The sequence below is a fragment of the Macaca nemestrina genome, chromosome 4 (genome assembly GCF_043159975.1).
Source record: "Macaca nemestrina isolate mMacNem1 chromosome 4, mMacNem.hap1, whole genome shotgun sequence".
Taxonomy (NCBI): Eukaryota; Metazoa; Chordata; class Mammalia; order Primates; family Cercopithecidae; genus Macaca; species Macaca nemestrina.
In genome coordinates, this window is record NC_092128.1 from 149,123,061 (window position 1) to 149,151,007 (window position 27,947).

At 48.8% G+C, this 27,947-nt stretch overlaps 2 protein-coding genes across 18 annotated transcripts in view; one reads left to right on the forward strand and one right to left on the reverse strand.

The window, feature by feature from the left end:
• The window catches only part of LOC105497847 (vacuolar fusion protein CCZ1 homolog B), a 28,709-nt gene extending 27,067 nt beyond the window's left edge, over positions 1 to 1,642 (forward strand). For all 4 annotated transcript variants that reach the window (XM_071095335.1, XM_071095337.1, XM_071095336.1 and 1 more), the window contains one exon: positions 1,298 to 1,642. In XM_071095335.1, coding sequence (XP_070951436.1) covers positions 1,298 to 1,353 — 56 coding nt within the window. In that variant the 3' untranslated portion in view covers positions 1,354 to 1,642. The remainder of the gene's footprint in view (positions 1 to 1,297) is intronic.
• A 295-nt stretch (positions 1,643 to 1,937) lies between these two features.
• The window catches only part of LOC105498107 (radial spoke head 10 homolog B), a 44,711-nt gene continuing 18,701 nt past the window's right edge, over positions 1,938 to 27,947 (reverse strand). For 10 of the 14 annotated variants that reach the window (XM_071095331.1, XM_071095323.1, XM_071095320.1 and 7 more), the window contains 11 exons: positions 27,011 to 27,132; positions 24,049 to 24,238; positions 20,911 to 21,025; positions 19,750 to 19,829; positions 19,164 to 19,312; positions 14,231 to 14,338; positions 13,307 to 13,450; positions 10,037 to 10,165; positions 8,598 to 8,691; positions 3,804 to 4,002; positions 1,938 to 2,198 (listed from right to left, as the gene is read on the reverse strand). In XM_071095331.1, the coding sequence (XP_070951432.1) occupies positions 2,018 to 2,198; positions 3,804 to 4,002; positions 8,598 to 8,691; positions 10,037 to 10,165; positions 13,307 to 13,450; positions 14,231 to 14,338; positions 19,164 to 19,312; positions 19,750 to 19,829; positions 20,911 to 21,025; positions 24,049 to 24,238; positions 27,011 to 27,132 (1,511 nt within the window). In that variant the 3' untranslated portion in view covers positions 1,938 to 2,017. Of the gene's footprint in view, positions 2,199 to 3,803; positions 4,003 to 5,450; positions 6,189 to 8,597; positions 8,692 to 10,036; positions 10,166 to 13,306; positions 13,451 to 14,230; positions 14,339 to 19,163; positions 19,313 to 19,749; positions 19,830 to 20,910; positions 21,026 to 24,048; positions 24,239 to 27,010; positions 27,133 to 27,947 lie in introns of those variants that run through there. The other 4 variants (XR_011622616.1, XR_011622615.1, XM_071095325.1 and 1 more) reach the window with 4 other exon arrangements.

Below are 27,947 nucleotides of genomic sequence, written 5' to 3' on the forward strand. Positions count from 1 at the left end.
ACCACAGCCTCCAACTCCTAGGCTCAAGCAGTCCTCCCACCTCAGCCTCTCGAGTAGCTGAGCCCACAGGCATGTGTCACCATACCCGCTAATTTATTTTATTTATTTATTTTTTTTGAGACGGAGTCTTGGTCTGTTGCCCAGGCTGGGCTCAAACTCCAAGCCTCAAGCGATCCTCCGGCCTCCCAAAGAGCTGGGATTACAGGCGGGAGCCACCTTGCCCAGCCCCAAATGTCCTTTTTCAATATCCTGTGATACAAACGTATCTTTTGTAGGGAGAAGCTGCCAGGTTCATGTGGCCGTTTACAACGATCCCTCTGAACACCGGCAGCATGATAAGGCATTTTCTCCTGCCCTCCCACCAAAGTGGCCAGCCGTGCCCACCGCACGGGGTGACCCGGCAGCTGCTCTGCTGACAGCTCGGCTGCCCTGGAGAGAGGGGACCTCGCCTCAGCAGAGCTGCCCCCTTGGGCGATACCCCACATGTACACTGTGTGGAAATTCAGTGTAAGCGTCTTTTTTTTCCCCTTGTATCTTCTCGGGCATACTACATTTTTCTATTATTAACACTTGCATTAGTAATTGTGTGCATTAGAAACATCAGTTAATACAAGCCTGATCCAAACTGAATTCAATAAGACCAAAATCCCAACACGTCTGCGGGGCGCTGGGTCTGCAGCTCAGGGGCGCTGTCAGTTTCTCTGTTGTTCCATCAGTTCTCCCAGGATGACGACAGCGCCAGCCTCGTGCTTCTAACCCCCTCCCCGGGTGTCCTGGGCACTTTGCTTGCAGTTCCTCAGGCTGGGCAGCAGTGTTATATGCTCAGAACTACTGAGGCCTGGTAGCTTTCTTAGGTGGTTTTCTCCCGTCTTGTTAACATTTCTTGGCTGGGCACAGTGGTTCATGCCTGCAGTCCAGCACTTTGGGAGGCGAAGGTGGGTGGATCACCTGAGGTTAGGAGTTCAACACCAGCCTGGCGAAACCCTGTCTCTACCCAAAAATACAAAAATTAGCCGGGCGTGGTGGTGTGCACCTGTCGTCCCAGCTACCTGGGAGGTGGAGGCTGCAATGAGCCAAGATCATACCAGATCACACCACTACACTCCAGCCTGGGTGACAGAGCAAAACTCTGTCTCCAAAAAAAAAAAAAAATTCTTGCCTAGTCTTCTGGGATTTAAGGTCAAAATCAATGCAAATATCTATTGCTAATTTTACCCAAGAAGAATTTAATTATATGTCACATAACCTTTTAAGTGGCTGCCACTTCCCTCCTCACTGTTGTCTGTCGGTTTTGCAGAAGAGGTCAAGAAACTCTGTGCAACGCAGTTCAACAACATCTTCTTCTTGGATTGACTGATGACGGCTCACCGAAAGCATGTTTAAAAGACACTCGGCAAACATTTGGGCATATGCAAGTTACTGGTCATATGACGGACTGCATTCAGGACAAGGGAAAAGCAATACTTGCTTTGAAGAATCACATTTCTACTCGGTCTCCTGATCTCCTGAGGTTTTTAGATTTTAAATATTTATGTGGAATTAATTAAAGGTAGTTGAGTATATCTCTATCATTCCATTCTTTTGACATTATGTGAATATTTTACTGGAAAATAAGATTAATAAATTGTTAAAGTTTTTAAAATTCTGGTTTTATGTTGAGTCTCCTGCTGCCTATTTGTAGATTATACCAGCCACCAGGTCCTTGACCCAGGCTGGAATGCAGTGGCTCACGGCACCCTCAATCTGCAATCCTCCCGCCTCAGCCTCCCAAGAAGCTAGAACCACAGGTACACACCACCACGCTCGGCTAATTTTTTAATGTTGCAGAGATGGGGTCTCACTATGTTGCCCAGGCTGGTCTCGAACTCCCATAATCCAGCCATGTAGGAAACCTGAGATGCAGCGGGCCAGGCGGTATTTTAAAACACTGCAATGAGTACAGTGCTAAGAACTGTAATGCTCAGGAAATCTTAGAGCACGTGCCGTCCTAAGCCTCTGTGTGTGTCCTCGTGGCTCGCTACTTCTTCTTCTTCTTGCTGGTGATGGTCTTGCTGGACGGGGACACGGTCACGTCCTCCTTGGGAGGGTCCAGTATGAGATAAGAGGATGACACGTCCACCGGCTCCTTGATCACCATGATGTCCACCTCATAGTCTTGTCTCTTGGCTTCTTCCTCTCTCAAGATAAACATATTCAGCCTGAAAGCAAACATGAGAAGGTGGGAGCTTTTTTCAATCCCCCTCAAAACCGCAAAAACAGTTTGATGCTATTTGTAGTATACAGCCCTTCAGACCTGCATTTCAGCAGCGTGTTAAACAGAACTAAGCTGCTACGCTTTGCCTGAAATAACTGATGCCATGTCAACACAGTCCAAAGTAAACTTTTCATGTATCTATGAAAAGAAAAATTTTCTTTTTGAGACGGAGTTTCACTCTTGTTGCCCAGGCTGGAGTGCAATGGTGCAATCTCGGCTCGCTGCAACCTCCACCTCCTGAGTCCAAGTGATTCTCCTGCTTCAGCCCCCTGAGTAGTGGGATTACAGGTTTCCACCACCACGCCCAGCTAATATTTTGTATTTTTAGTAGAGATGGGTTTCACTAGGTTGGCCAGGCTGGTCTCAAACTCCTGACCGCAGATGATCCACCTGCCTCGGCCTCCCAAAGTTACATATGTGTGCGTGTGTGTGTGTATACATATATAATATATATAATTTTGAGATAGGGTCTTGCTGTGTTGCCCAGGCTGGAGTGCAGTGGCACAAACACATCACTGCAGCCTCAACTCCCAGGCTCAAGCAATCCTCCTGCCTCAGCATCCAAAGTAGCTGGGACTACAGGCGCCTGCCACCACATCTGGCTAATTTCTGTATTTTTTGTAGAGATGAGGTCTTGCTGTATCACCCAGGCTGGTCTCAAACTCAAGTGATTCCCCTGCCTTGGTTCCCCAAAGTGCCGGGGTTACGGGCATGTGCCATGATGCCCAGCTCGTTTGGGGATTTTATGGAGGGTCCAATATGTAGACCCGAGTAAGTCACTGGCTATCAGTTATTGAACTCAAGCTCCAGCCCCTCTTCCTTCCTGGGAGGTTGGGCTGGAGCTGAAAGTCCCAATCCTGTAATCTCCTGGTTGGTTCCCTGGCAACCAGCTCCAGCAAGAAGCTATCGAGGGCCCCTGGCCCCCAGTCATCTCATCATACAAAAGCCAGTCATTACCCCGACAGTCCACAGCTTTTGAAGCTCTTGGGGCAAGAACTAGAAAACGGCTGCATGCAGTGACTCACCCCTGTGATCCCAGCACTTTGGGAGGCCAAGGTGGGCGGATCACTTGAGGTCAGGGGTTCAAGACCAGCCTGGACAACCTGGTGAAACCCCGTCTGTACTAAAAATACAAAAATTAGCCAGGCGTGGTGGTGCATGCTTGTAATCCCAGCTACTCGGGAGGCTGAGGCAGGAGAATCACTTGAACCCAGGAGGCAGAGGCTGCAGTGAGCTGAGATCGCACCACTGCACTCCAGCCTGGGCGACAGTGAGACCCTGTCTAAAAAAAAATTAAAAACTAGAAACTAAGACCAAATATTAGAACCAAAGATGCTCCCATTACCCCATTTACTCAGGAAGTTACAAAGGCTTCAGGTGCTCTGCCAGGAACAGAGACCAAATACTCATTCCTTTTTATGTCAAAGACGCCCTTAGGAAATTGTAGGCTTGTCCGGAAAGCACTTGGTCCTGATGCATTCTGGCAGCTACAGAACACAGGATGGAGAGCGAGCAGCTCGGGAAGGAGCGGAGGGACCTCGTAAGTTACCTTGCTTCCAGTTCATCATCTTCCATCTTCCGCTGCTGGGCCCGTGCTGTGCTGTGTAACCTCTCTTCCCTTATTTTCTCCTTGATAGCTTCTTCACGTTTATACGCGTGAAAGAGCGTGTTCACAAAGAAGACGTACATACTATTGACCCACGTGTTGAACTCTTCCTTTTGATCATCCTTGGGTCTCTCGTATTTCTCTGGAATAGAGTTTCATGAAGCTGAACATGAATGCAATCCTGCTGTAAACTGGGAGTCTGCGTGCTTTTTCTCGTTCTGGCCTCCCTGCGGTGGGCCCCCTGCTCCTCAGCCAGGAGAGGGGAGAGGAGAAAGGACGCTGCTCCCATGACTGCCTGGAACAAGGCAGGGGCTCAGTAGACCCTGGCTGGGATTATCAACCTTCCCTTTGAGTTTCCTGCTGCCCTTTTTTTTTTGGAGACAGTCTCACTCTGTCGCCCAGGCTGGAGTGCAGTGGCGTGATTTCAGCTCACTGCAACCTCTACCTCCTGGGTTCAAGTGATTCTCATGCCTCAGCCTCCCAAGCTCCCGAGTAGCTACAGGCATGCACCATCACACTCGGCTAATACTTGTATTTTTAGCAGAGATGGGGTTTCATCATGTTGGCCTGGCAGGTCTGGAACTCTTAACCTCAGGTGATCCACCCACCTCAGCCTCCCAAAGTGCTGGGATTACAGGCATGAGCCACTGCGCCTGGCCACCTCTTTTTTTTTTTCTAAATACCTTAAGAATGTGGGTTTTCTGATATTTTAATTTTCCATGTTTTCAAGAATAATAAACCCTTGTTTCTTGCTTTTTTTTTTTTTTTTTTTGGAGACAAGGTCTCACTCTATTGCCCAGGCTGGAGTACAGTGGCATGACCATGGCTCACCGAAGCCTGGAGGAACTCCTGGGCTCAAGTGATCCTCCCATCTTAGCCTCCCTGATAGCTGAGAATGGAGCAATGCGCCACACACAAGGCTAATTTTTTTAGTTGTGAGACAAGATCTCGCTCTGTCATCCAGGCTGCAGTGCAGGGGCACCATCATGGCTCACTGCAGCCTCCATCTCCTGGGCTCAAATGATCCTCCCACCTCAGCCTCCCAAGTAGCTGGGACCACAGGCGGGTGCCACCACGCCCAGCTAATCATTGTTTTTGTTGTAGAGAGAAGGTTTCGCTATGTTGCCCATGGCCTCAAATTCCTGAGCTCTAGTGATCCTCCCATCTGGGCCTCCCAAAGTGCTGGGATTACAGGCGTGACCCACCGCACTGGGTCTAGGTCTTGGGGACAAAATATTCGACATCTTGTATTTATTCAGAGTTTGAAACCCCTTTAAGACAAGGATAGCTGTGTACCTGAGTGAATCCTCTCTCCTGGAGAACTAGACAACCGGTCACTCTCGCAAAAGGAAGTTCCTAGTAGTTACAGTTACCCCTCTCTATCTTTCTTGTCTAGGCTAAAGAATCTCTAAATCTTAAACTACCACAATTTTTTCCATCTTTTTAAGCAATTTTGGTTATCCAGTCACTTGGAAGATTTTAAAATTCATAAATCACATTATATGCAATCCAGGACTCTAAGGTCGGAACAAGACAGAATCCTACCTCAACCTCCCAAGCTGCTGGGAGTACAGGAGTGTGCCACCGTACCTGGTGAATTTTGCTTTTTTTTTGTAGAGACAGGGGCTTGCTATGTTGCCCAGGCTGGTCTCAGACTCCTGGGCACAAGTGATCCTCCTGCCGTGGTCTCCCAGAGTTCTGGGCTTACAGCTGTGAGCCACTGCACCTGGCAGCAACATTGTCTTATGTTCATTCATGAACTCTCAACTAGACACCTACAAGCCGGAGGACAGTAGGTCACGGCTGCCACATGCAACAATCAGATGAAATGGTACTGGAAGAGATGCCACGTGGGTCAAAGGGGCCCTTGGCAGGAGACAGGGCAGGAGCCACAGGCCTGGTGAATGGCACACCAGACTTAAGGAATGACCAGAGAGATCCAGGGCAAAATCCAGCTGGAGCTGGGACTAGAGATAATCAGATCAACAGGAAAGCACATTAGCTGGGGTTCCACTTCCAGTTCTAGTTCTGTTCCAGGAACTGTGCATCTTGTTACGTCACTGCAGGAATGCTCTGTCTCTGCTGGGATGCCGAGCTCTGCGGGAGAAAATGACAACCCACAGATTCGCGCCAGATGGAGAAGAAACCAAGGACGTTGAGGGGTCGCAGAGGCCAAACGCGAAGAGTGTTTCAAGAAGCTGACGGTTTTCCTGACTATGGAGAGATCGGTTCAAGTGACGGCAGGATTCCTGGGATGGCAACATGGAGGCACTGCTGATGAAGAGGGGCCTTCAGTGGCCTGGGGAGGGCAGTGCCACGTGGAGCAAGCTAAGAAGACACAGGAGAGGTCCTGGAGAAGGCGTTGCATGTATACAGCTCCCTAAGATGCATCAGCAAAGGGAGCAGGGAAGGAAAGTGGGATCTAGAGGGGAAGGTGAGGGAAGAGATTTTCCTTTTTCTTTCTTTTTTTTTTTTTTTGAGACAGACTCTCACTCTGTCACCCAGGCTGGAGTGCACTGGCGTGGTCTCAGTTCACTCTGTCGCCCAGGCTGCAGTGCGGTGGCGTGGTCTCAGCTCACTCTGTCACCCAGGCTAGAGGGCAGTGGCGTGGTCTCAGCTCAGTCTGTCACCCAGGCTAGAGGGCAGTGGCGTGGTCTCAGCTCACTCTGTCGCCCAGGCTGGAGGGGAGTGGCGTGGTCTCAGCTCAGTCTGTCGCCCAGGCTGGAGGGGAGTGGCGTGGTCTCAGCTCAGTCTGTCGCCCAGGCTGCAGTGCAGTGGCGTGGTCTCAGCTCAGTCTGTCGCCCAGGCTGCAGTGTAGTGGCGTGGTCTCAGCTCACTCTGTCGCCCAGGCTGGAGGGCAGTGGCGTGGTCTCAGCTCACTCTGTCGCCCAGGCTGCAGTGCAGTGGCGTGGTCTCAGCTCAGTCTGTCGCCCAGGCTAGAGTGCAGTGGCATGGTCTCAGCTCACTGCAACCTCTGCCTCCGGGGTTCAAGCAGTTCTCCCACCTCAGCCCTGAGTAGCTGGGACTACAGGCGAGCGCCACCACACCCGGCTAGTTTTTTTATTTTTAGTAGAGATGGGGTTTCACTATGTTGGCCGTGCTGGTCTCGAACTCCTGACCTTGGGATCCACCCGCCTCAGCCTCCCAAAGTGCTGGGATTACAGGCATGAGCCACGGTGCCCGGCCAAGAGAAGAGATTTTCCTAACTGGGCATATGGAGCACATGTGTGCCGACGGGAACAATCCATTAGAGGAGGAGTGACGGGAAATGACAGGCACTGTAGAGCCGATACACAGGGGAGGCCTCAGAGAGGACAAGGGCCTGGGATGGAGCCTTTAAAAGTTCACCACTGAGTGGGTGGCCGGCCAGAGAGAGACACCGTCAGAAAAGGGGGAAGGCCAGGCACGGTGGCTCACACCTGTAATCCCAGGGCTTTGGGACACCAAGGCGGGAGGATCACTTGGGCCCAGGAGTTCAAGACCAGCCTGGGCAACACAGCAAGACCCCACCTCTTTAAAAAAAAAAAAAAAAAAAAGGCCAGGCGCGGTTGGGCTCCTACCTGTAACCTCAGCACTTTGGGAGGCCGAGGCGTTCAGACCCAGGAGTTCTTGGATCCAGGAGTTCAAGACCAGCCTGGGCAACATAGCAAGACCTCACCTCTTTAAAAAAAAAAAAAAAAAGGCCAGGCATGGTTGGGCTCACAACTGTAATCTCAGCACTTTGGGAGGCCGAGGTGGGCAGATCACCTGAGGTTAGGAGTTGGAGACCACCCTGGCCAACATGATGAAACCCCTTCTCTACTAAAAATACAAGGCGCCGTGACGGGTGCCTATAATCCCAGCTACTAGCGAGGCTGAGGCAGGAGAATTGCTTGAACCGAGGAGGCGGAGGTTGCAGAGCTATGATGGCACCACTGCACTCCCGTCCTGGTGACAAAGTAAGACCTTGTCTCCAAAAGAAAGAAAAAGAAAAGGGGAAACACCAGGGCTTGTTTAATCATGGAAACAAGGCCACATGCAACTGGCAAGGCCAGCAAAGTGACAGCGGAAAATTCCCATGACATTGATCATCATTGGATGACCCTGAGGAAAGGAGAGGCGTGAGGTTGGAAGTTCACGCAGACAGGGCTGAGGAATCAAACCAGAAGGGAGGAAGTGCAGTCAGCAGAGAGAGAGGCCTCGAGAGCCATCCTCCCAGGATAAAGGAAAACATAATGAAAGAGGAGGATGAGGAAGTGAATAAGAATTGTTTGTTGGTTTTAATTTGAGCACCTTTAAAACTCAAAGAGAATGAGACCCTGGAGAGAGAAAAGTCGCCTGGAAGAAACAATACAGTCAACAGCAGCAGACTCTGAGATGGGCGTGCGGGGCCCAGGGGAGGCCCAGGGTCCCATCCCCGCCTCTGCCCTCACAGACTGAGTCAGCACCGCAAGGTCACGCCTTAAACTTGAACTCCAAACCAGGGAGGAGAAATGGAAGCAGCTATACCAGCCTCATTGTTTAAAAAGACAGTTGTGCTGGGTGTGGTGACGCCTACTTGTAATCCCAGCTACTCGGGAGGCCCAGGTGGGAGGATCGCTTGAGCCCAGGAGTTCAAGAGCAGCCTGGACAACATAGCGAGACTCTGCTTCTAAGAAAATAAAAATTTTAAAAAGATGGTTGTAAAACTGTCTAGACATTATATAATTCATAAGCAACAGTTTGTAAATATTAAGGTTCTATCATTAAAACACTCACCGCTCTCAGATGAAAAAAAGGTGACCCCTTTTCCAGTAGATTGAAAATTCATTTTGGAGACTCTTTCATCACTTAGAGACTTCTTGATCTTGGGCTTTTACATTTTAAAAAAATCATGAAGCAAAATGTTACCTAATGGCTCTAATTACGTGTATGCCGTAACTCCCACATTTCCACCTCCAGCAGTCCTTGAACTCCAGTCTTGCCTCTGGCCGTGCTACTTGGGCCTCAATTCAGGCACCTTAAGCTTAACTTGTCCAAAATCAACCACTTAATTTTGCTCCCCAAACTCAGCCCCCTGCCTCCGTCTTCCACATCATCTTAAATGGCCACTCTATTCTTCCAATGCTCAGCCAAAACATTGTGGACTCATCTTTGCCTTCTCCTTCCCTCTCAACCCCCGCAGCCTTCAAAACACCTCAGACCTCAGCCCACCTTAGTCCCAGTCACCATCGCCTCCCACTGGGATGGTTCCAAGAGCTTCCACACTGGTTTCTCAACAGTGAAGCCACAGAGCCTCCTGACGCCTCTGCTCAGACGCTGTCCCATCCCATCCCACCTCACCCAGAATAAACGCCAGGGCCCCACCCTGGCCAGATGCCCTTCCTGTCACTTAGACCTCATAAGTGGGAAGAAGCAGCGCTTGCGGTAACCGGTGCTAATTCTGGAGTCAAACTGCCTGGGCACAAACCCCCGCTCCACGACTTACTGCTAATGCAGCTGTGGCCAAGTTATTTAACCTTCCTGGGCCTGGCTTCCCTCCTAGAGAGAATCGCAGTACCTGAAGGTCATCGGGACGCTGAGCTGGTCCCTGGGGACGGCTCGGCGCCAGGTAAACACCCAAAAACCCTATTAGCGCTGTTCACCTGCTGCTGTGTCCCCTCCTCCCTGCCGTGTCCCCTCCTCCCTGCCGTGCCCCTCCCCCCTGCCGTGCCCCTCCCCCCTGCCGTGCCCCCTCCTCACTGCCGTGCCCCTCCTCACTGCCGTGCCCCTCCTCCCCGCCGTGTCCCCTCCCCCCCGCCGTGTCCCCTCCACCCGCCGTGCCCCCTCCCCCCCGCCGTGCCCCCTCCCCCCCGCCGTGCCCCCTCCCCCTGCCGTGCCCCTCCCCCTGCCGTGCCCCCTCCCCGCCGTGTCCCCTCCCCCCTGCCGTGTCCCCTCCCCCCTGTCGTGCCCCTCCCCTGCCGTGTCCCCTCCCCCCTGTCGTGCCCCTCCCCTGCCATGTCCCCTCCCCCCTGCCGTGTCCCCTCCTCCCTGCCGTGTCCCCTCCGCACTGGAACGTAGTGTCCATGAGGGCGTGGGTTTCTGTTCGGTGCCAGGCCCTCAGTGCATGGAAAAGAGCTCTTCGCAGAGCAGGCACTCGGTCGCGGGTGGAAAAGAGCTCTTCGCAGAGCAGGCACTCGGTCGCGGTTGTCTCTACACGGTTAGTTGCCAAGACAAACCTCTGATTTCCTTATTTTGTTAACATCAGGCCAGAGCTCTAACTTGCTGGAAGATGACCTGGCACTGTCAGAGTGAGCAGCATCCGATTCGTGGCTCAGGACCGCGCTGGGACTCTTGCTTTGGGCGTCCTAAGCAAGAACAAACACACGCGTCAGAGGGCTTCTAGTTTCCACAGAGATCCACACAGGCACACACATGTGCACACACACACATTATGTTAATGGGGTGTAACTGATTTACAATGAACTACACACGAAGTGTACCCTTGGATGTGTTTTCACATGTCTATACCTGTGAAACCATCGCCTCAGTCAAGACCCTGAACAGAATCAGGCACAGTGGCTCACGCCTGTAATCTCAGCTCTTTGGGAGGCCAAGGTGGGCGGATCACCTGAGCCCAGGAGTTTGAGACCAGCCTGGGCAACATAGTGAGACCCCATCTCTAAAAAAATAAATAACAGGCCAGACGTGTTGGCTCATGTCTGTAATCCCAGAAGTTTCAGAGAATGAGGCGGGTGGATCACTTGAGGCCAGGAGTGCGAGACCAGGCTGGCCAACACAGTGAAACCCTGTCTCTACTAAAAATACAAAGATTGGCCGGGTTTGGCAGTGCGCACCTGTAATCCCAGCTGCTTGGGAGGCTGAGGCAGGAGAATCACTTGAACCCAGGAGGCAGAGCCTTCAGTGAGTCAAGATTGTGCCACTGCACTCGAGCCTGGGCAACAGAGCAAGATTTTTGTCTCAAAACCACACACACACAAACCACCCACACACCCACACACACCCACACACACATCCACACCCACAAACACGCACACCCCACACCCACAAACACGCACACCCCACACACCCACACTCACACACACCCCTACTCACACCCACACCGCCACACATTCCCACACACACATACACCCACACAGTGAACTTCTAGGTACCCAGCCCGACGCCCGTCGTGGACGTGAAGGCTCCTCCACGCTGGCGACCGGGAATGCAAACTACTCCCAGCCCTGTGTGAGTGCTTGAGCTTCCTCCCCTTCTTCCCGGCGGCCCTTCCCTTAGGTCCCAGCTGTTCCCTCACACGCGCGCGCACTCAGCTGACGGCTCAAGGACAGCCTTCTGCCCGTCTCTGGAGCTTGCTGTCCCTCTGCACAGCACACTTTCCTCTGTGGGACAAAATTCTACCTCTGCCTCCCCACGACCGGAGTGTGCGAAGCTACCGTGAGCTGAGCAAGAAGGATCAGCTTTAGTAAGTTTGAAGCTGAGCCTCTATGATCTCTAAATCACTCTCCCAAACTGTTGGTCAAAAGGGAGCAGTGATTGCCTTGGAGCATGACATGAACGTTCAGGTTCCAGTGTACTTTGAGTAGAGACGGGGTTTCGCCACGGTTGGCCAGGCTGGTCTCGAATTCCTGACCTCAAGTGATCCGCCCACCTTGACCTCCCAAAGTGCTGAGATTACACGCGTGAGCCACCGCGCCTGGCCTGGGTGTCCATCCTTGTGAGCAAGCCCTGGGGACCTGTTTAGCATCCCACGCACACTCAGGAACTGTTCCCCGACAGATCTGCTCTTAAGCAGGCCGTCCACTGTTAGAAACACCAGATCCATGTAACACAACATCTCCTAGTAAAATATCTCTGATTTCCTTTTGAGACGGAGTCTCGCTCTGTCGTCCAGGCTGGAGTGCAGTGGCGCGATCTTGGCTCACTGCAAGCTCCACCTCTCAGGTTCACGCCATTCTGCTTCGGCCTCCTGAGTAGCTGGGACTACAGTCACCTGCCACAATGCCCGGTTAATTTTGTGTGTGTGTGTGTGTGTGTGTGTGTATATATATTATATATATATATATATATATTTTATATATATATATTATATATATATATATATATATTTTTTTTTTTAAATTAGAGACTGGGTTTCACCATGTTAGCCAGGATGGTCTCGATCTCCTGACCTCATGATCTGCTGGCCTCAGCGTCCCAAAGTGCTGTGATTACAGGCGTGAGCCACCACACCCGGCCAATACCTCCGATTTTCTCATGTGTGGTCTAGTGGCCCACCCAGCATGTCGGTATGCACTGTGACCTTCATTATGAAATCTGCTGTGGCTAGGAGTCCACTTTCTGGGTCACGGCCAGGAAACTCATTTTCCCAAACTTAAAAAAAATCTATACACACTTCCAAAATGTGAAAAAGACATGACATGTTGGCCGTGCACGGTGGCTCATACCTGTAATCCCAGCACTTTGGGACGCTGAGGCAGGAGGATCACTTGAGCTCAGGAGTTTGAGACCAGCCTGGGCAACATGGCAAAACCCCATCTCTACAAAAAAAGTACAAAAAGGCCAGGCACAGTGGCTCAGGCCTGTAATCCTAGCACTTTGGGAGGCCGAGGCGGGTGGATCAACTGAGGTCAGGAGTTCAAGACCAGCCTGGTCAACATGGCAAAACCCCGTCTCTACTAAAATACAAAAAATTAGCCAGGTGAGGTGGCACAAGCCTGTAATCCTGGCTACTTGGGAGGCTGAGGCATGAGAATCATTTGAATCCAGGAGGCAGAGGTGGCAGTGACCTGAGATGGTGCCATTGCACTCCAGCCTGGGCAACAGAGTGAGACTCTGTCTCAAAAAAAAAAAGAAAAAAAAAAAATTAGCTGGGTGTGGTGGCACAAGCCTGTAGTCCTGGCTACTCAGAAGGCTAAGGTGGGAGGAGCGCGTGAGCTCAGGGGGTCAAGGCTGCCGTGAGCCGTGACTGCACCACTGCACTCAAGCCTGGATGACAGAGGGAATCCCTGTCTCAAAATACATAAAACAAAATTTCAAAAGGAAAAAGGAAAGACTCCTTAAATTACTTTCTGGAAGGGTTAGTAAAACCAAGATAGTTTTGATGATGGTTTAACCATTCCAGAATAAAGTCATTCCTTGCTCTGTCTTTTTTTTGAGATGGAGTCTCGCTCTGTCACCCAGGCTGGAGTACAGTGGTGCGATCTCAGCTCACTGCAAGCTCCGCCTCCCGGGTTCACGCCATTCTCCTGCCTCAGCCTCCCGAGTAGCTAGGACTACAGGCGCCCGCCACCACGCCTGGCTAATTTTTTTGTATTTTTAGTAGAGACGGGGTTTCACCGTGTTAGCCAGGATGGTCTCGATCTCCTGACCTCGTGATCTGCCCGCCTCGGCCTCCCAAAGTGCTGGGATTACAGGCGTGAGCCACCGCGCCCGGCCCTCCTTGCTCTGTAATTCTAAGATTACCTAATTCTAAGACATTGTGTTACCTGATTTAGTATTGTATAAATAGTTTCCTGTTTATTTCCAGACACATCATCAGTTGGAACATTCGCATAGGATTTAGTCATTCGGTCAGTAACACAGATGAATGCAAAGCTTAAGAGAGCTTCAAAGAATTCCAGGAAAACCAGCTGAAATAAAAGAAAACACAGAGTTTCCATCATTCGGACACACCTGGAGACAGAGCATTGATAGACTGGCGTTCATTATTTCCTGACATCTGAATACGCACACGTTTGCACACAGACATGCAGACACGTGCACACAGACACACACACATATATTCTGTACTTGTGTTCAGACTGCTTTCAATCAAATCTTGGTTCTTAGACTGGTCACAGTGGCTCACATCTGTAATCTCAGCACGTTAGGAGGCTGAGGCAGGAGGATCGTTTGAGCCCAGGAGTTTGAGATCAGCCTGGGCAACACAGTGAGACCCATTCTGTACAAAAAATTGTTTTTAAAAAATCAGCTCAAGGCCGGGTGTGGTGGCTTACACCTGTAATCCCAGCACTTTGGGAGGCCAAGGCAGGCGGATCACGAGGTCGGGAAATCGAGACCACCCTGGCTAACATGGTGAAACTCCATCTCTACTAAAAAAATACAAAAAAAAAAAAAAAAAAAAATTAGCCAGGAGTGGTGGCGGCGCCTGTAGTCCCAGCTACTCGGGAGGCTGAGGCAGGAGAATGGTGTGAACCCGGGAGGCAGAGCTTGCAGTGCACCGAGATTACGCCACTGCACTCCAGCCTGGGAGACAGAGCAAGACTCCGTCTCAAAAAAAAAAAAAAAAAAGTGTCAACGAAAAGGCTAATGAAAAAAAGAAAAAAAATCTTGGTTCTTTGTTATTGGTATCCACGGCAAAACCAACGCCTGAATTGGATCTGTACCGTTTGTGACAGCTCTTTACAAACCTCAGGTTCAAAGTTGCTGTCAATTCCATCATATATGAAAGGATTATCCTCTGCTATGACCTCCATAAATATAGCTGCTGTTAATTCTTTATTTATCATTTTAAAGTCCTGTAAAAAAGAAAATCAAACCATAACTGCCTATAAATTGTAAACAGCTACATATTTTAATGTCAATTTATATCAATACAATAATTAAGAAAGTGTACCAGAAATTAATATCTTTTTTCTTTTTTTTGAGAGACGGAATCACTCTGTCGCCCAGGCTGCTGTGCAGTGGTGCAATCTCAGCTCACTGCAACCTCCACCTCCTGGGTTCAAGTGATTCTCTTGCCTCAGCCTCCCAAGTAGCTGGGACTACAGGCGCCCACCACCACGTCCAGCTAATTTTTGTATTTTTTAGTAGAGATAGGGTTTCACTATAGGTTGACCAGGCTGCTCTCAAACTCCTGACCTCAAGTGATCCACCTCCCTCGGCCTCCCAAAGGGCTGGGATTACAGGCGTGAGACATTGCGCCCAGCCATAAATTAATATCTTAAAGACTGAAAATTTTGAAAAGCATTCTGGATTAACATTGGTATGTACGGCCAGGCATGGTGGCTCACACCTGTAATCCCAGAACCTTGTGAGGCTGAGGTGGGAGGATCACTTGAGCCCAGGCATTGGGGATCAGCCTGGGCAACATAACAAGACCCTGTCTCTATAAAAATTAAAAATGTAGGCCGAGCATGGTGGTGCATGCCTGCAGTCCCAGCCACTCAGGAGGCTGAGGTGGGAGGATCACTGAAGTCCAGGAGTTTGAGGCCACAGTGAACTGTGATCACAACACTGCACTCCAGCCAGGGTGACAGAGCAAGACCCTGTCACACACACACACACACACACACACACACACACACACACACACACACCCCCCTCTCTCTATCCCTTCTCTAGCACCTCCAAAATAACAGTAAAGTATTTTTTGGCATCAGAACAAGACATAGAACATGGGAGAACAGAACACGGTCCAGGTGTGAAATATGAACACAATGCTGTAGGCTGAAAAGCACCTGGGGAAACAACGTACTGCACAACAAAACCGGTTTTACCACAGAGTAATTGACATGAAGAAGAGTTACGCTCTTCGCATTGGTTAAAGTCACAGTTTCCAAGAACCTATCAATAATGTTAAGTGGGACCGGGCTCACACCTGTAATCCCAGCACTTTGGGAGGCTGAGGCAGGCGGATCAGGAGGTAGAGTCCGAGACCATCCTGGCCAACATGGGGAAACCCCATCTCTACTAAAAATACAAAAACATTAGCTAGACATGGTGACGGGTGCCTGTAGTCCCAGCTAGTCGGGAAGCTGAGGCAGGGGAATCACGTGAGCCCAGGAGGTGGAGGTTGCAGTGAGCTGAGATCGCGCCACTGCACTCCAGCCTGGGTGACAGAGTGAGACTCCGTCTCAAAATCATGATAATAATAATGTTAAGTGAGGACTTACGGTACTCAAATGTTCAGGTTTCAATATTTTTTTTAAAATCACTCATATCGATCAGCCTGGGCAACATGGTGAAACCCTATCTCTACTAAAGATACAAAAGTTAGCCTGGTGTGGTGGCAGGCACCTATAATCCCAGCTAGTCGGGAGGCTGAGGCAGGGAATCACATGAGCCCGGGAGGCGGAGGTTGCGGTGAGTTGAGATTGCACCACTGCATTCCAGCCTGGCGACAGAGTAAGACTCTGTCTCAAAAAAATAAAATAAAATAAAAAATTAAAAAAAAAAAGTTAAGTGAGGACTTACTGTACTCAAATGTTCAGGTTTCAATATTTTTTAAAAAATCACTCATACCAACCAGCCTGGGCAACATGGTGAAACTCCGTCTCTACTAAAAATATAAAAATTAGCCTGGCATGGTGGTGGGCACCTGTAATCCCAGCTACTTGGGAGGCTGAGGCAGGAGAATCGCTTGAACCAGGAGGCAGAGGTTGCAGTGAGCCGAGATCATGCTACTGCAGTCCAGTCTGGGAGACAGAGCAAGACTCCGCCTCCAAAAAAAAGAAAACAACAACAACAACAACAACAAAACCACTCATACCAAGAACCAGGAAGATCTCAAACTGAATGAAAAAAGAGAGTCCACAGATGCCATCACCAAGACGACAGGGATGTTACAATTGACGGACAGAGACTGTAAGACAGTCATCACAAAAACGCTTCAATGAGGCTGGGTGCGGCGGCTCATGCCTCTAATCCTAGCACTGTGGGAGGCTGAGATGGGTGGATCACCTGAGCTCAGGAGTTTGAGACCAGCCTGGGCAACATGGTGAAATTCTGTCTCTATTAGCTGGGCGTGGTGGTGAGCACCTGTAATCCTAGGTACTCGGGAGGCTGAGGCAGAAGAATCACTTCAACCTGGTAGGTGGAGGTTGCAGTGAGCCCAGATCATGTCGCTGCACTCCAGCCTGAGCAACAGAGCAAGACTCTGTCAAAAAAAAAAAAAAAAAATTATTCAATGGGCAATTGCAAACATGCTTGAAACAAACGAAAAACTGAAAAGGGCCAGGTGTACTGGCTCACTCCTGTAATCCCAGCACTTCAGGAGGCCGAGGCAACAGGACTGCTTGAGCCCAGGAGTTCAAGATCAGCCTGGGCAACATGGCAATAACACGTCTGTACAAAAAATAGAAAAATTAGCTGGGTATGTTGGCACACATGTAGTCCCAGCTACTCAGGAGGCTGAGGTGGGAGGATCGCTTGAACCCAGGAGGTCGAGGCTGCTGGGAGCCAAGATCGCACCACTGCACTCCAGCCTGGGTGACAGAGCGAGACCCTCGCTCAAAACAACAAACTATTTTCCCACAGTTACACACTAGGTTACCATCCATTTTTCTTATGTATACGACGTTACGAAATTTGTAAAAACTCCTTAGCATTAGTATTTGATTCTGTTTAATCATTTGTATTCCCACAAGTACAAATTAAAAGTATCATGGAACAGGCCAGGCACAGTGGCTCACGCCTGTAATCCCAGCACTTTGGGAGACCGACACGGGCAGATCACGAGGTCAAGAGATCAAGACCATCCTTGCTAACACAGTGAAACCCCGTCTCTACTAAAAACACAAAAATCAGCTTAGTATGGTCATGCACGCCTGTAGTCCCAGCTACTTGGGAGGCTGAGGCAGGAGAATTGCTTGAACCCAGGAAGCGGAGGTTGCAGTGAGCCGAGATCGCACCACTGCACTCCAGCCTGGCGAAAGAGCGAGACTCTGTCTTAAAAAAAGAAAAAAAAGGTATCATGGAACAAAAACAACCAATAGTATGAGAACATTGTATAAATAAGATGTCACTATTTTCCCAAGTAATAACTTTTGAAAATTCCATTTTCAATAAACTATAATTGTTTTAAATGACATTCATCCTTCCCACTTCCTTTTTTTTTTTTTTTTTTTTTTTTTTTTTTTTTTTGAGACAGAGTTTTGCTCTTGTTGCCTAGACTGGAGTGCAGTGGCACGATTTCAGCTCATTGCAACCTCTGCCTCCCGGGTTCAAGCAATTCTCCTGCCTCAGCCTCCCAAGTAGCGGGGATTACAGGCTCCCACCACCACACCTGGCTAATTTTTTTTGTATTTTTAGTAGAAACAGGGTTTCACAGTGTTGGCCAGGCTGGTCTCAAACTCCTGACCTCAGGTGATCCACCCGCCTCAGCCTTCCAAAGTCCTTCCTTTGCTAAAAGATTTCAGTTGGCTTTATTGCTGTTCTAGGATCAGGCAACACGTTGGTCCATCAAAAAGAGTAAGGTGTTCCTCCATTTTCCTTTTTTGTTTATTGGGGGATTTTTTTGGGACAGGGCCTCCCTCTGTCAACCAGGCTGGAGTGCAGTGGCGTGATCACAGCTTACTACAGCCTCCCAAGTAGCTGGGACTACAGGTGTGCACTACCACGCCCGGCTATGTTTTTTTAATTTTTTGTAGAGAGGGGGATCTCACTGTTTTGCCCAGGCTGGTCTTGAATTCCTAAGCTCAGGTCACCCTCCTGCCTCAGTCTCCCGAAGTGCTGGAATTACAGGCATGCAGCACCGCGCTCGGCCCCATCTTCCTTTAAATGACCGGATCTGCGTGAATAAACATACCGTAGGCCAGTCAGGCACGGTGGCTCACGCCTGCAATCCCGGCACTTAGGGAGGCCGAGGCAGGTGCATCACCTGAGGTCAGGAGTTCGAGACCAGCCTGGGCAACATGGTGAAAACCTGTCTCTACTAAAAATACAAAAATTAGCCAGGCATGATGGTAGGCACCTGTAATCCCAGCTACTTAGGAGGCTGAGGCAGAAGAATTGCTTGAGCCCAGGAGGTGGAGGTTGCAGTGAGCTAAGATTGCCTCATTGCACTCCAGCCTGGGTGATAAGAGCAAAACTCCATCTCAAAAAAAATAAAATTATATATATATATAAAAAATATATTAGTGTATATATATAAAATATATACATATTTATTTTAAGACAATGGCCAGTGTATATATATAAAATATATATATATATATTTATTTTAAGACAATGGTCAATGGTATATATAAATATATATGGCCAAGCTGGTCTTGAACTCCTTGACCACAGGTGATCCACCTGCCTTGGCCTCTCAAAGGCTGGGATTGCAGCATAAAAATATATATATATATATATATGCACCATGGGGCATTGTTATAGGCCATAGGCCATTGTCGTGCCCTAATCTGTGAGTACATTGGGCAGGTGACAGCTGTTTCTGTTCCTTCCACGACCACAGACCACTGTTCTGCCAAGAGACTCCGTAAACATTCAATGGTTCTGAAAATCCAGCCCAGATCTTCACCTGATTATTTGCATATCATAGCTGGAATATCTTGCCTCTCTTTAATTAAAATCAAAGTGCCTGTAAATAGAAAGCCAGTATTGAACTTAGGTGGTTACTTTCAGCATCCAGAGGAAGTGTCTCATCTTCATCGTAGGCTCGTGGGGAGGTGCTGCGTGGGGTCTGCAGTAAGCTAGATAAATCTCCCAGCATTTATTCATGTAATTCATAGAGTAGAGCGTCCGCTGTTGCTCACGGAATAAATTGCCTAAAAATACAATGTTCGAAAAATGATTACAGATTTATATTTTGAGAAAAAAAATAGCGGTAAATACAATCCTATTGTTTTTGTTTTTTTCCGAGACAGAGTCTTGCTGTTGCTCAGGCTGCAGTGCTGTGGCACGATCTTGGCTCACTGCAACCTCCGCCCGCCAGGCTCAAGCGATTCTCCTGCCTCAGCCTCCCGAGTAGCTGGGATTACAGGCATGGACCACCACGCCCGGCTAATTTTTTGTGTTTTTAGTAGAGACAGGGTTTTGCCATGTTGGCCAGGCTGGTCTTGAACTCCTTGACCTCAGGTGGTCCGCCCGCCTCGGCCTCCCAAACTGCTGGGATTGCAAGAGTGAGCCACTGCGCCCAGCCCAGATTTATATTTTGAGAAAAAAAATGGGGCAGTAAATAGAATCCTGTTGGTTTTGTATTTACCTTTTATCTGGCAGGCATTTGGATGAATGTTCTCAGTCATCAGTTTTGTAAAACACAAGAAAAGCGATGGGCTTCTCTTTCTGTGATAACGATCAAAAGATACGATAATTACTTCTCTAAAAGAGGGAAATTCCCTTCTCCTTGAGCACAGGCTAGACTTAATACTTTGCTTCTAATGTATAGAGTATAGAAAGGGAAGGCTGGAGTCAGTGGCTCACACCTGTAATCCCAGCATTTTGGGAGGCCAAGGCAGGCGAATCACTCGAGGTCAGGAGTTCAAGACCAGCCTGGCCAACATGGTGAAACCCCATCTCCACTAAAAATACAAAAAATTAGCTGGGCTTGGTGGCAGACACCTGTAATCCCAGCTATTTGGGAGGCTGAGGCAGGAGAATCACTGGAACCCGGGAGGTGGAGGTTGCAGTGAGCCGAGATTGCGCCACTGCACTCCAGCCTGGGTGACAGAGCAAGACTCCATCTCAAAAAAATAAATACATAAATAAAAGTTTTTTTGAAAAAAGATATAAAACCACTTTTGCTGTAAGAAAGACAAGAAATTCTGACATAAGAAAGAAGAGTTGGTTGTGACTATTTGTTTCTGCATTAAAAACCCCAAGAGACATTTGCAGTATTGAACAGATTCAAATATGAAGGGTTTTCAAAGTTTTGATCAAGTATCTCATGGCTTTGCGGTTAATATTTGTGGAAAGGTTGTGTTCTGAGTCCTTCATTTCAAGGGTATGTTAAAAAAAAAAAAAAGAGACTGCTGAGGCTGGGCACAGTGGCTCACGTCTGTAATCTCAGCACTTTGAGAGGCTGAGGCAGGTGGATCGCCTGAGGTCAGGAGTTCGAAACCAGCCTGGCCAACATGGTGAAACCCCATCTCTACTAAAAATACAACAACAAAAACATTAGCCAGGCATGGTGGCACACTCCTGTCATCCCAGCTACCCAGGAGCCTGAGGCAGAAGAATTGCTTGAACCTGGGAGGCAGAGGTTGCAGTGAGCCATGATTGTGCCATTGCATTCCAGCCTGGGCAACAGAGCAAGACTCTGTCTCCAAAAAAATTAAAATGACTGCTGAAGAAAAGAAGGCATTATGACAATAGTACAACTTAGCTGTGCTCCGTCCCCCAATGAGGGTCCAGAAATAGTACTTACTGGAATTCTTCGTGATAAATGTGGTACGCCAAACGCAGGAGGTGATTCAAAAATGTTCTCAGAAGTATTGTTGTAAATGGAGAATGAATTTCTTCAACTGGTATGTCATTGTTGGCTAAAATAAGAAAATTGGAGAGGATGTCTGATATTTGCTAGAAGCTTCCATTTTATTTGTTCCTGGTATACAATTTGAGGAACTGAATATGAGAGAGTACTTATTTCAAAATGCTCTGAACATGTATAAGCATCCAACTAAAAATTTAAAACTCCATAAAAGCCAGGCACAGTGGCTCACGCCTGTAATCCCAGTACTTTGGGAAGCTGAAGCAGGCAAATTGCCTGAGGTCAGGAGTTTAAGACCAGCCTGGGCAACATGGTGAAACCCTGTCTCTACCAAAAATACAAAAAATTAGCCAGGTGTGGTGGTGTGCACCTGTAATCCCAGCTACTCTGGAGACTGAGGCAGGAGAATTGCTGGAACCCAGGAGGCAGGACTTACAGTGAGCCAAGATTGAGTCACTGTACTCCAGCCCAGGCAACAGAGCGAGACTTCGTCTAAAAAAAAAAAAATCAACCTGGTTCCTTTACAAGATGAGGTATCTTGTCCCAATGTTTTCCAGAGTAGTCTGAGACACAATCTGATGAATGCTGCTAATTCTAAATGGATTTTAAGTATGTTTCAAACACTAAACTTTGACGTAAATGGGCATTTTTTCTAATACTTTATTTTTCAAGTGGATAATTTGAAGCTTGCAGCTCTGCTTCCCAGAATTTGGCTGAAAGAAGTCAAACTTCCAAAGTTGTTAAAATTTATCACATCAATTTCCTAATTTGAAATCAAGACCAATCCTAAGACTACTTAGGGCCTTTTCTAGACTCTTCCAAGCCATTGCTGATTCTCCCCATTTCTTTTTTTTTTTTTTTTTTTTTGAGAACAGAGTCTCACTCTGTTTCCCAGGCCTGAGTGCAGTGGCGCGATCTCGGCTCACTGCAACCTCCGCCTTGCGAGTTCAAGCGATTCTTCTGCCTCAGCCTCCCGAGTAGCTGGGACTACAGGCATGTACCACCACACCCAGCTAATTTTTTGTATTTTTGGTATGGGTTTCACCGTGTTAGCCAGGATGGTCTCGAACTCCTGACCTCATGGTCTGCCCACTTCAGCCTCCCAAAGTGCTGATTACAGGCGTAAGCCACTGCGCCCAGCCTTTTCTTTTTTTTTTTTTTGGTTGTTGAGACAGTCTCACTCTGTCACCGAGGATGGAAATCTTGGCTCACTGCAACCTCCACCTCCTAGGCTCAAGCGATTCTACTCCTGCCTCAGCCTCCCACTAAGTAGCTGGGAATACAGGCATGAACCACCACACCTGGCTAATTTTTGTGTTTTTAGTAGAGACAGAGTTTCACCACATTGGCCAGGCTGGTCTCAAACTCCTGGACTCAAGTGATCCATCTCGGCCTTCCAAAGAGCTGGGATTACAGACGTGCGCCGCGAGGCCTGGCTGTCTCCCCATCTCTGACCTGACAAGTCAGTGCTTTTTCACTGTAGATCGGTGGTCGGGGGGAGAGAGGGAGGCAAACTTTCTGTAAAGGGCCGGAGAGTAAGTATTTTAGGCTTGGTGGACCAGACAGTCTACACCACAACCCCTCCGCGGTGGTGCTTTGGGGTAAAGCAGCCACAAACATGTGAGCAAATGGGCATGTCTGTGTTCCAGTAAAGCATGATTTAGGGGAACCGGGGCGGACTGGATTTCACCCTGGGACCATGCATGGCTGGCCTTGCTTTTGTAGGTGACCTCGTACTGTTGCTGTTACGTCACGAGACTGTCTCTTCAAGTACCTTGTAATCACGGGGGGAACAAGACCACGTGCTGATTACTGGAACACTCTTCTCCCAACCTGGGCCTTCACCACTCCCTCCGCATTTCCAACTGCTTTCTAGGTGACACTGTCATACTGTCCTTTAAACCAGCGGTCCCCAGCCTTTTTGGCACCGGGGACCGATTTCGTGGAAGACAATTTTTCCATGAATGGTGGGAAGGGGTGGGGGGACTGTTGGTTTCAGGATGATTCAAGCGCATTCGAATTACTGCACACTTTATTTCGATTACGATGACACTGTAATACATAATGAAACAATTCTACAACTCACCATCATATAGACTCAGTGGGAGCCTGAGCTTGTTTTCCTACAACTAGGGGTGACGGGAGACAGCGACAGATCATCAGGCACTAGATTCTCCTAAGGAGCGTGAACCTCCATCCCTCGCGTGCCAGTTCACAGGAGGATTTGCGCTCCTGTGAGAATCTTAACGCCCTGCTGATCTGCAGGAGGTAATGCCAGCGATGGGGAATGGCTGTAAAAACAGATGAAGGTAGGCCAGGCGCGGTGGCTCATGCTTGTAATCCCAGCACTTTTGGAGGCCGAGGCGGGCAGATCATCTGAGGTCAGGAGTTTGAGACCAGCCTAACCAACATGGAAAAACCCCATTTCTACTAAAAAACACAAAAATTAGCTGGGCATGGTGGCACATGCCTGTAATCCCGGCTACTATGGAGGCTGAGGCAGGAGATCACTTGAACCCAGGAGGCGGAGGTTGTGGTGAGCCGAGATCCTGCCACTGCACCCCAGCCTGGGCAACAAGAATGAAACTCTGTCTCAAAACAAAAGAAAACAAGAAAAACAGATGAAGGTTCACTTGCTTGCCCACGGCTCACCTTCCACTGTGCACAGTTTCCTAACAGGCCACGGACCAGTACTGATCCATGGCCTGGGGGTTGGGGACCCCTGCCTTTTGTGTGTGTGTGTGTGTGATGGAGTCTTGCCCTGTCACCCAGGCTGGAGTGAAATGTCGTGATCTTGGCTCACTGCAACCTCCGCCTCCTGGGTCCAAGCGATCCTCCCACCTCAGCCTCCTAAATGGCTGGGATTACAGGCATGCACCACCATGCCTGGACAATTTTTTGTATCTTTTAGTAGAGATGGGGTTTCACCACGTTGGTCAGGCTGGTCTCGAACTCCTGACCTTGTGATCCACCTGCCTTGGCCTCCCAAAGTGCTGGGATTACAGGCATGAGCCGCTGCACCCAGCCTGCACCCCTGCTTTAAACCAAAAGTTGTGAAGGATCTGGAATACTCACCACTTAATATCCTGTCCATATCAGCAAGAGTTAGTCTGTGGTGATGAAATTTGCAATCTTTTAGAAATCTCCAGAAGTGAAGCTTTGTCATCAGAAAGGTATTATCCAGAGAGTGGTCGCATCCCAGGCTGCTATAAAAGCTGTAGATTCTTCTTAATTCTGTAATATTTCTTAACACAGCATATTCTACCTGAAAGGAAGAAAGTCATGCGTGGATTAAGAACAAAAGACGGCCAGGCACGGTGGCTCACGCCTATAATCCCAGCACTTTGGGAGGCCGAGGCAGATCACCTGAGGTCAGGAGTTCCAGACCAGCCTGGCCAACATGGTGAAACCCCATCTCTACCAAAAATACAAAATTAGCCGGGCATGGTGGCGGGCACCTATAACACCAGCTACTCAGGAGGCTGAGTCAGGAGAATTGCTTGAACCCAGGAGGAGGAGGTTGCAGTGAGCCAAGATCACATCACTGCACTCCAGCCTGGGCATCAAGAGTGAGACTCTGTCTCAAAATAAATAAATAAAATTTAAAAAGTATAAAAAGAACAGCCAGGCACGGTGGCTCACACTTGTAATCTCAGCACTTTGGGAGGCTGAGGCAGGCGGATCACGAGGTCAGGAGATCGAGACCATCCTGGCTAACAGGGTGAAATCCCGTTTCCACTAAAAATACAAAAAATTAGCGGGCGAGCAAGACTCTGTCTCAAAAAAAAAAAAAAAAATTAAAAAAGAACAAAAGACACAACACCTGTGTCCTACATTAAATGCGATAATACAAGTAAAGTAATGGCATTTAGCTCTTTCCACTGTAAAGACTTAAGAAGTGTTTTTTTGTTTTGTTACGAGATGGAGTCTCGCTCTGTCACCCAGGCTGGAGTGCAGTGGCAAGATCTTGGCTCACTGCAACCTCTGCCTTCTGGGTTCAGGCGATTCTCATGCCTCAGTCTCCAGAGGAGCTGTGATTACAGGTGCACACCACCATGCCTGGCTAGTTTTTGTATTTTGGTAGACATGGGGTTTCACCATATTGGCCAGTCTGCTCTTGAACTCCTGACCTCAGGCGATCCGCCTGCCTCGGCCTCCCAAAGTGTCACAATTATAGGCATGAGCCACGGTGCCCAGCCAAGAAGCATTTTATTCTTTCCACCCACCCGTCTTGGTCAATAAAATGCCATCTCCGACCAACAGTAAAAACAAAACAAAACATACAAGTTATCTGGAAAACAGACTTCCTTTCACACGGCATGTGCTGGCTTCCGCTCTCAGTGGCGGCAACAAAATTCTACTGTCTGCAGATCCTTATTCCTCATCAACACATGTGCAAAAATCCTCAACAAAGTAAGTGGAATCCAGCCATATATAAAGAATAGTAGCCATGCGTGCTGGCTCATGCCTGTCATCCCAGCACCTTGTGAGGCCAAGGCAGGAGGATCGCTTGAGCCTGGGAACTCGAGACCAGCCTGTGCAACACAGTGAGACCGTGTCTCGACTGAAAATTAAAAATTAAAGAAATTAACCAGGCACCGTGGCAAGTGCCCTTATAGTCCCAGCTACTCAGGAAGCTGAGGCGGGAGGATTGCTCGAGCCCAGAAGGTCAAGACTGCAGTGAGCTGAGATCGCACCACTTCACTCCAGCCAGGGTGACAGAGCAAGACCCTATCTCGAAAAGAAAAAAAAAAAAAAAAAAAGATAATACAGCAACACCAAGTAGGGTTTAGCCTAGAATTGCAAAGTTGGTTTACATTTGAAAAATCAATCAATGTAATTCACACTATTGACAGACTGGAGAAGAACCAAATGATTCTATCAGCTGAAGCATTTCACAGAATTTAACATCCATTCATGATAAGCACCCTCAGCAAATTAGGAATAGAAAGGAATCCCTCAGCCTGATCAACAGCATGTACGAAACATGCAACTCACATCACCTGTAGGGCTGAAAGTCTGAAAGAAGTAAAATTCCACCATGTGCGGTGGCTCACGCCTGTAATCCCAGCACTTTGGGAGGCCGAGGCGGAAGGATCACCTGAGGTCAGGAGTTGGAGACCAGCTTGGGCAACATGGTGAAACTCCATCTCTACTAAAAATACAAAAAATAGCTAGGCGTGGTGGTGCGTGCCTGTAATTCCAGCTACTCAGGAGAATTGCTTGAACCCAAAAGCCGAGATCATGCCATTGCACTCCAGCCTGGGCAACAAGAGGGAAACTCCATCTCAAAAAAAAAAAAAAAAAAAGCAGCAATATTCATGCTGGTTGCTTTACTCACCTCCCTCTCTGTCACATTTCACCTTTTAGGATTTTCACCAGACCCTTCACGCCCTTAAGCTGCTCCAAATTCCCCACACAGGCAGCCCTGCCCTCCGCACAGCATCCTGTTCTCCAGAACCACTCACCCCTGCCCTACCCTCTTCAATGAGACACTCAGAGAACGCGAAGAACAGGATTCGGGGTCCCAAGGGAGACAGGAAGCCCTGCCGGGGTGGCTTCAGGCATCTGTTACGCTGAGCATTAATTCCTGCTTTTGAAAACGCAGTTCAATTGAATAAACATGTATCGTCTGCCCGATCTAAAGCACTGTTCTAGGCTGGGCGTGGTGGCTCACACCCAATCATCCCAGCACTTTGGGAGGCTGAGGCAGGCGGATCACCTGAGGTCAGGAGTTCCAGACCAGCCTGGCCCATATAGTGAAACCCCGTCTCTACCAAAATACAAAAAAAATAGCCAGGTGTGGTGGCGCACGCCTGTAATCCCAGCTACTCGGGAGGCTGCAGTGGGGGAATTGCTTGGACCCGGGAGACAGAGGTGGCAGTCAGCCAAGATTGCGCCATAGCACTCCAACCTGGGCGACAGAGCAAAACTCAGTCTCAAAAAAAAAAAAAAAAAAAAAGACATTCAACACGTGACAGCAGTCACCAGCTATATTACCCCAGGATGCAATTGATACCAATAAAAAAGATTTTACCTGCTTCTTTTCTTCAGGTCGGGCTGCCTCAGGGTACATGTCCAGGAGCAAATTTAGATCCAGCTCGATGCTCGACCCCAACACAGAATGACTTTCACTGCCATCAAGCTTTCTGATCAGTTCTAATGAAGGAAGGCAAATACAGGGGATAATTACAGTTTGTTTGGTGTTTTTTTGTTTTGTTTTGTTTTGAGACAGGGCCTCACTCTGTCGCCCAGGCTGGAGTGCAGTGGCATGATCTCAGCTCACTGCAACCTCTGCCTCCCAGGCTCAAGCGATCCTCCCGCCTCAGCCTCCTGAGTAGCTGGGACTACAGACATGCACCGACACGGCCCAGCTCATTTTTGTACTTTTTGTAGACACAGCGTTTCACCACGTTGCCCAGGCTGGTCTCAAACTCCTGAGCCCAAGTGATCCGCCTGCCTTGGCCTCCCAAAGTGCTGGGATTATAGGCATGGGCCACTGCACCCATCCTTGGAGATAATTATGAAAAGCAATGTTAAAATTTCTTAATGTTATGTCACAATGATTTTCTACCAAAATGTGATACAAGAATATTCCAAAAACCTACTAAGAATGCAGGCTGGGCACAGTGGCTCATGCCTGTAATCCCAGCACTTTGGGAAGCCTAAATGGGAGGTTAAGGTTGCAGTGAGCTATGATCACACCACTGCACTCCAACCTTGGCAAAAGAGTGAGATCCTGTCTCTTAAAAAACATTTTTTTAAAAGCAGTTGCAAGCCAGGCACAATGGCTTATAGCTGTAATCTCAACACTTTGGGAGGCCGAGGCAGGAGGATTGATTGAGGACAGGAGTTTGAATCAGCCTGGGCAACATAGTGAGACCGTGCCTCTACAAAAAGTTTAAAAATTAGGTAGGCATGGCCAGGTGCGGTGGCTCACACCTGTAATCCCAGCACTTTGGGAGGCCAAGGCA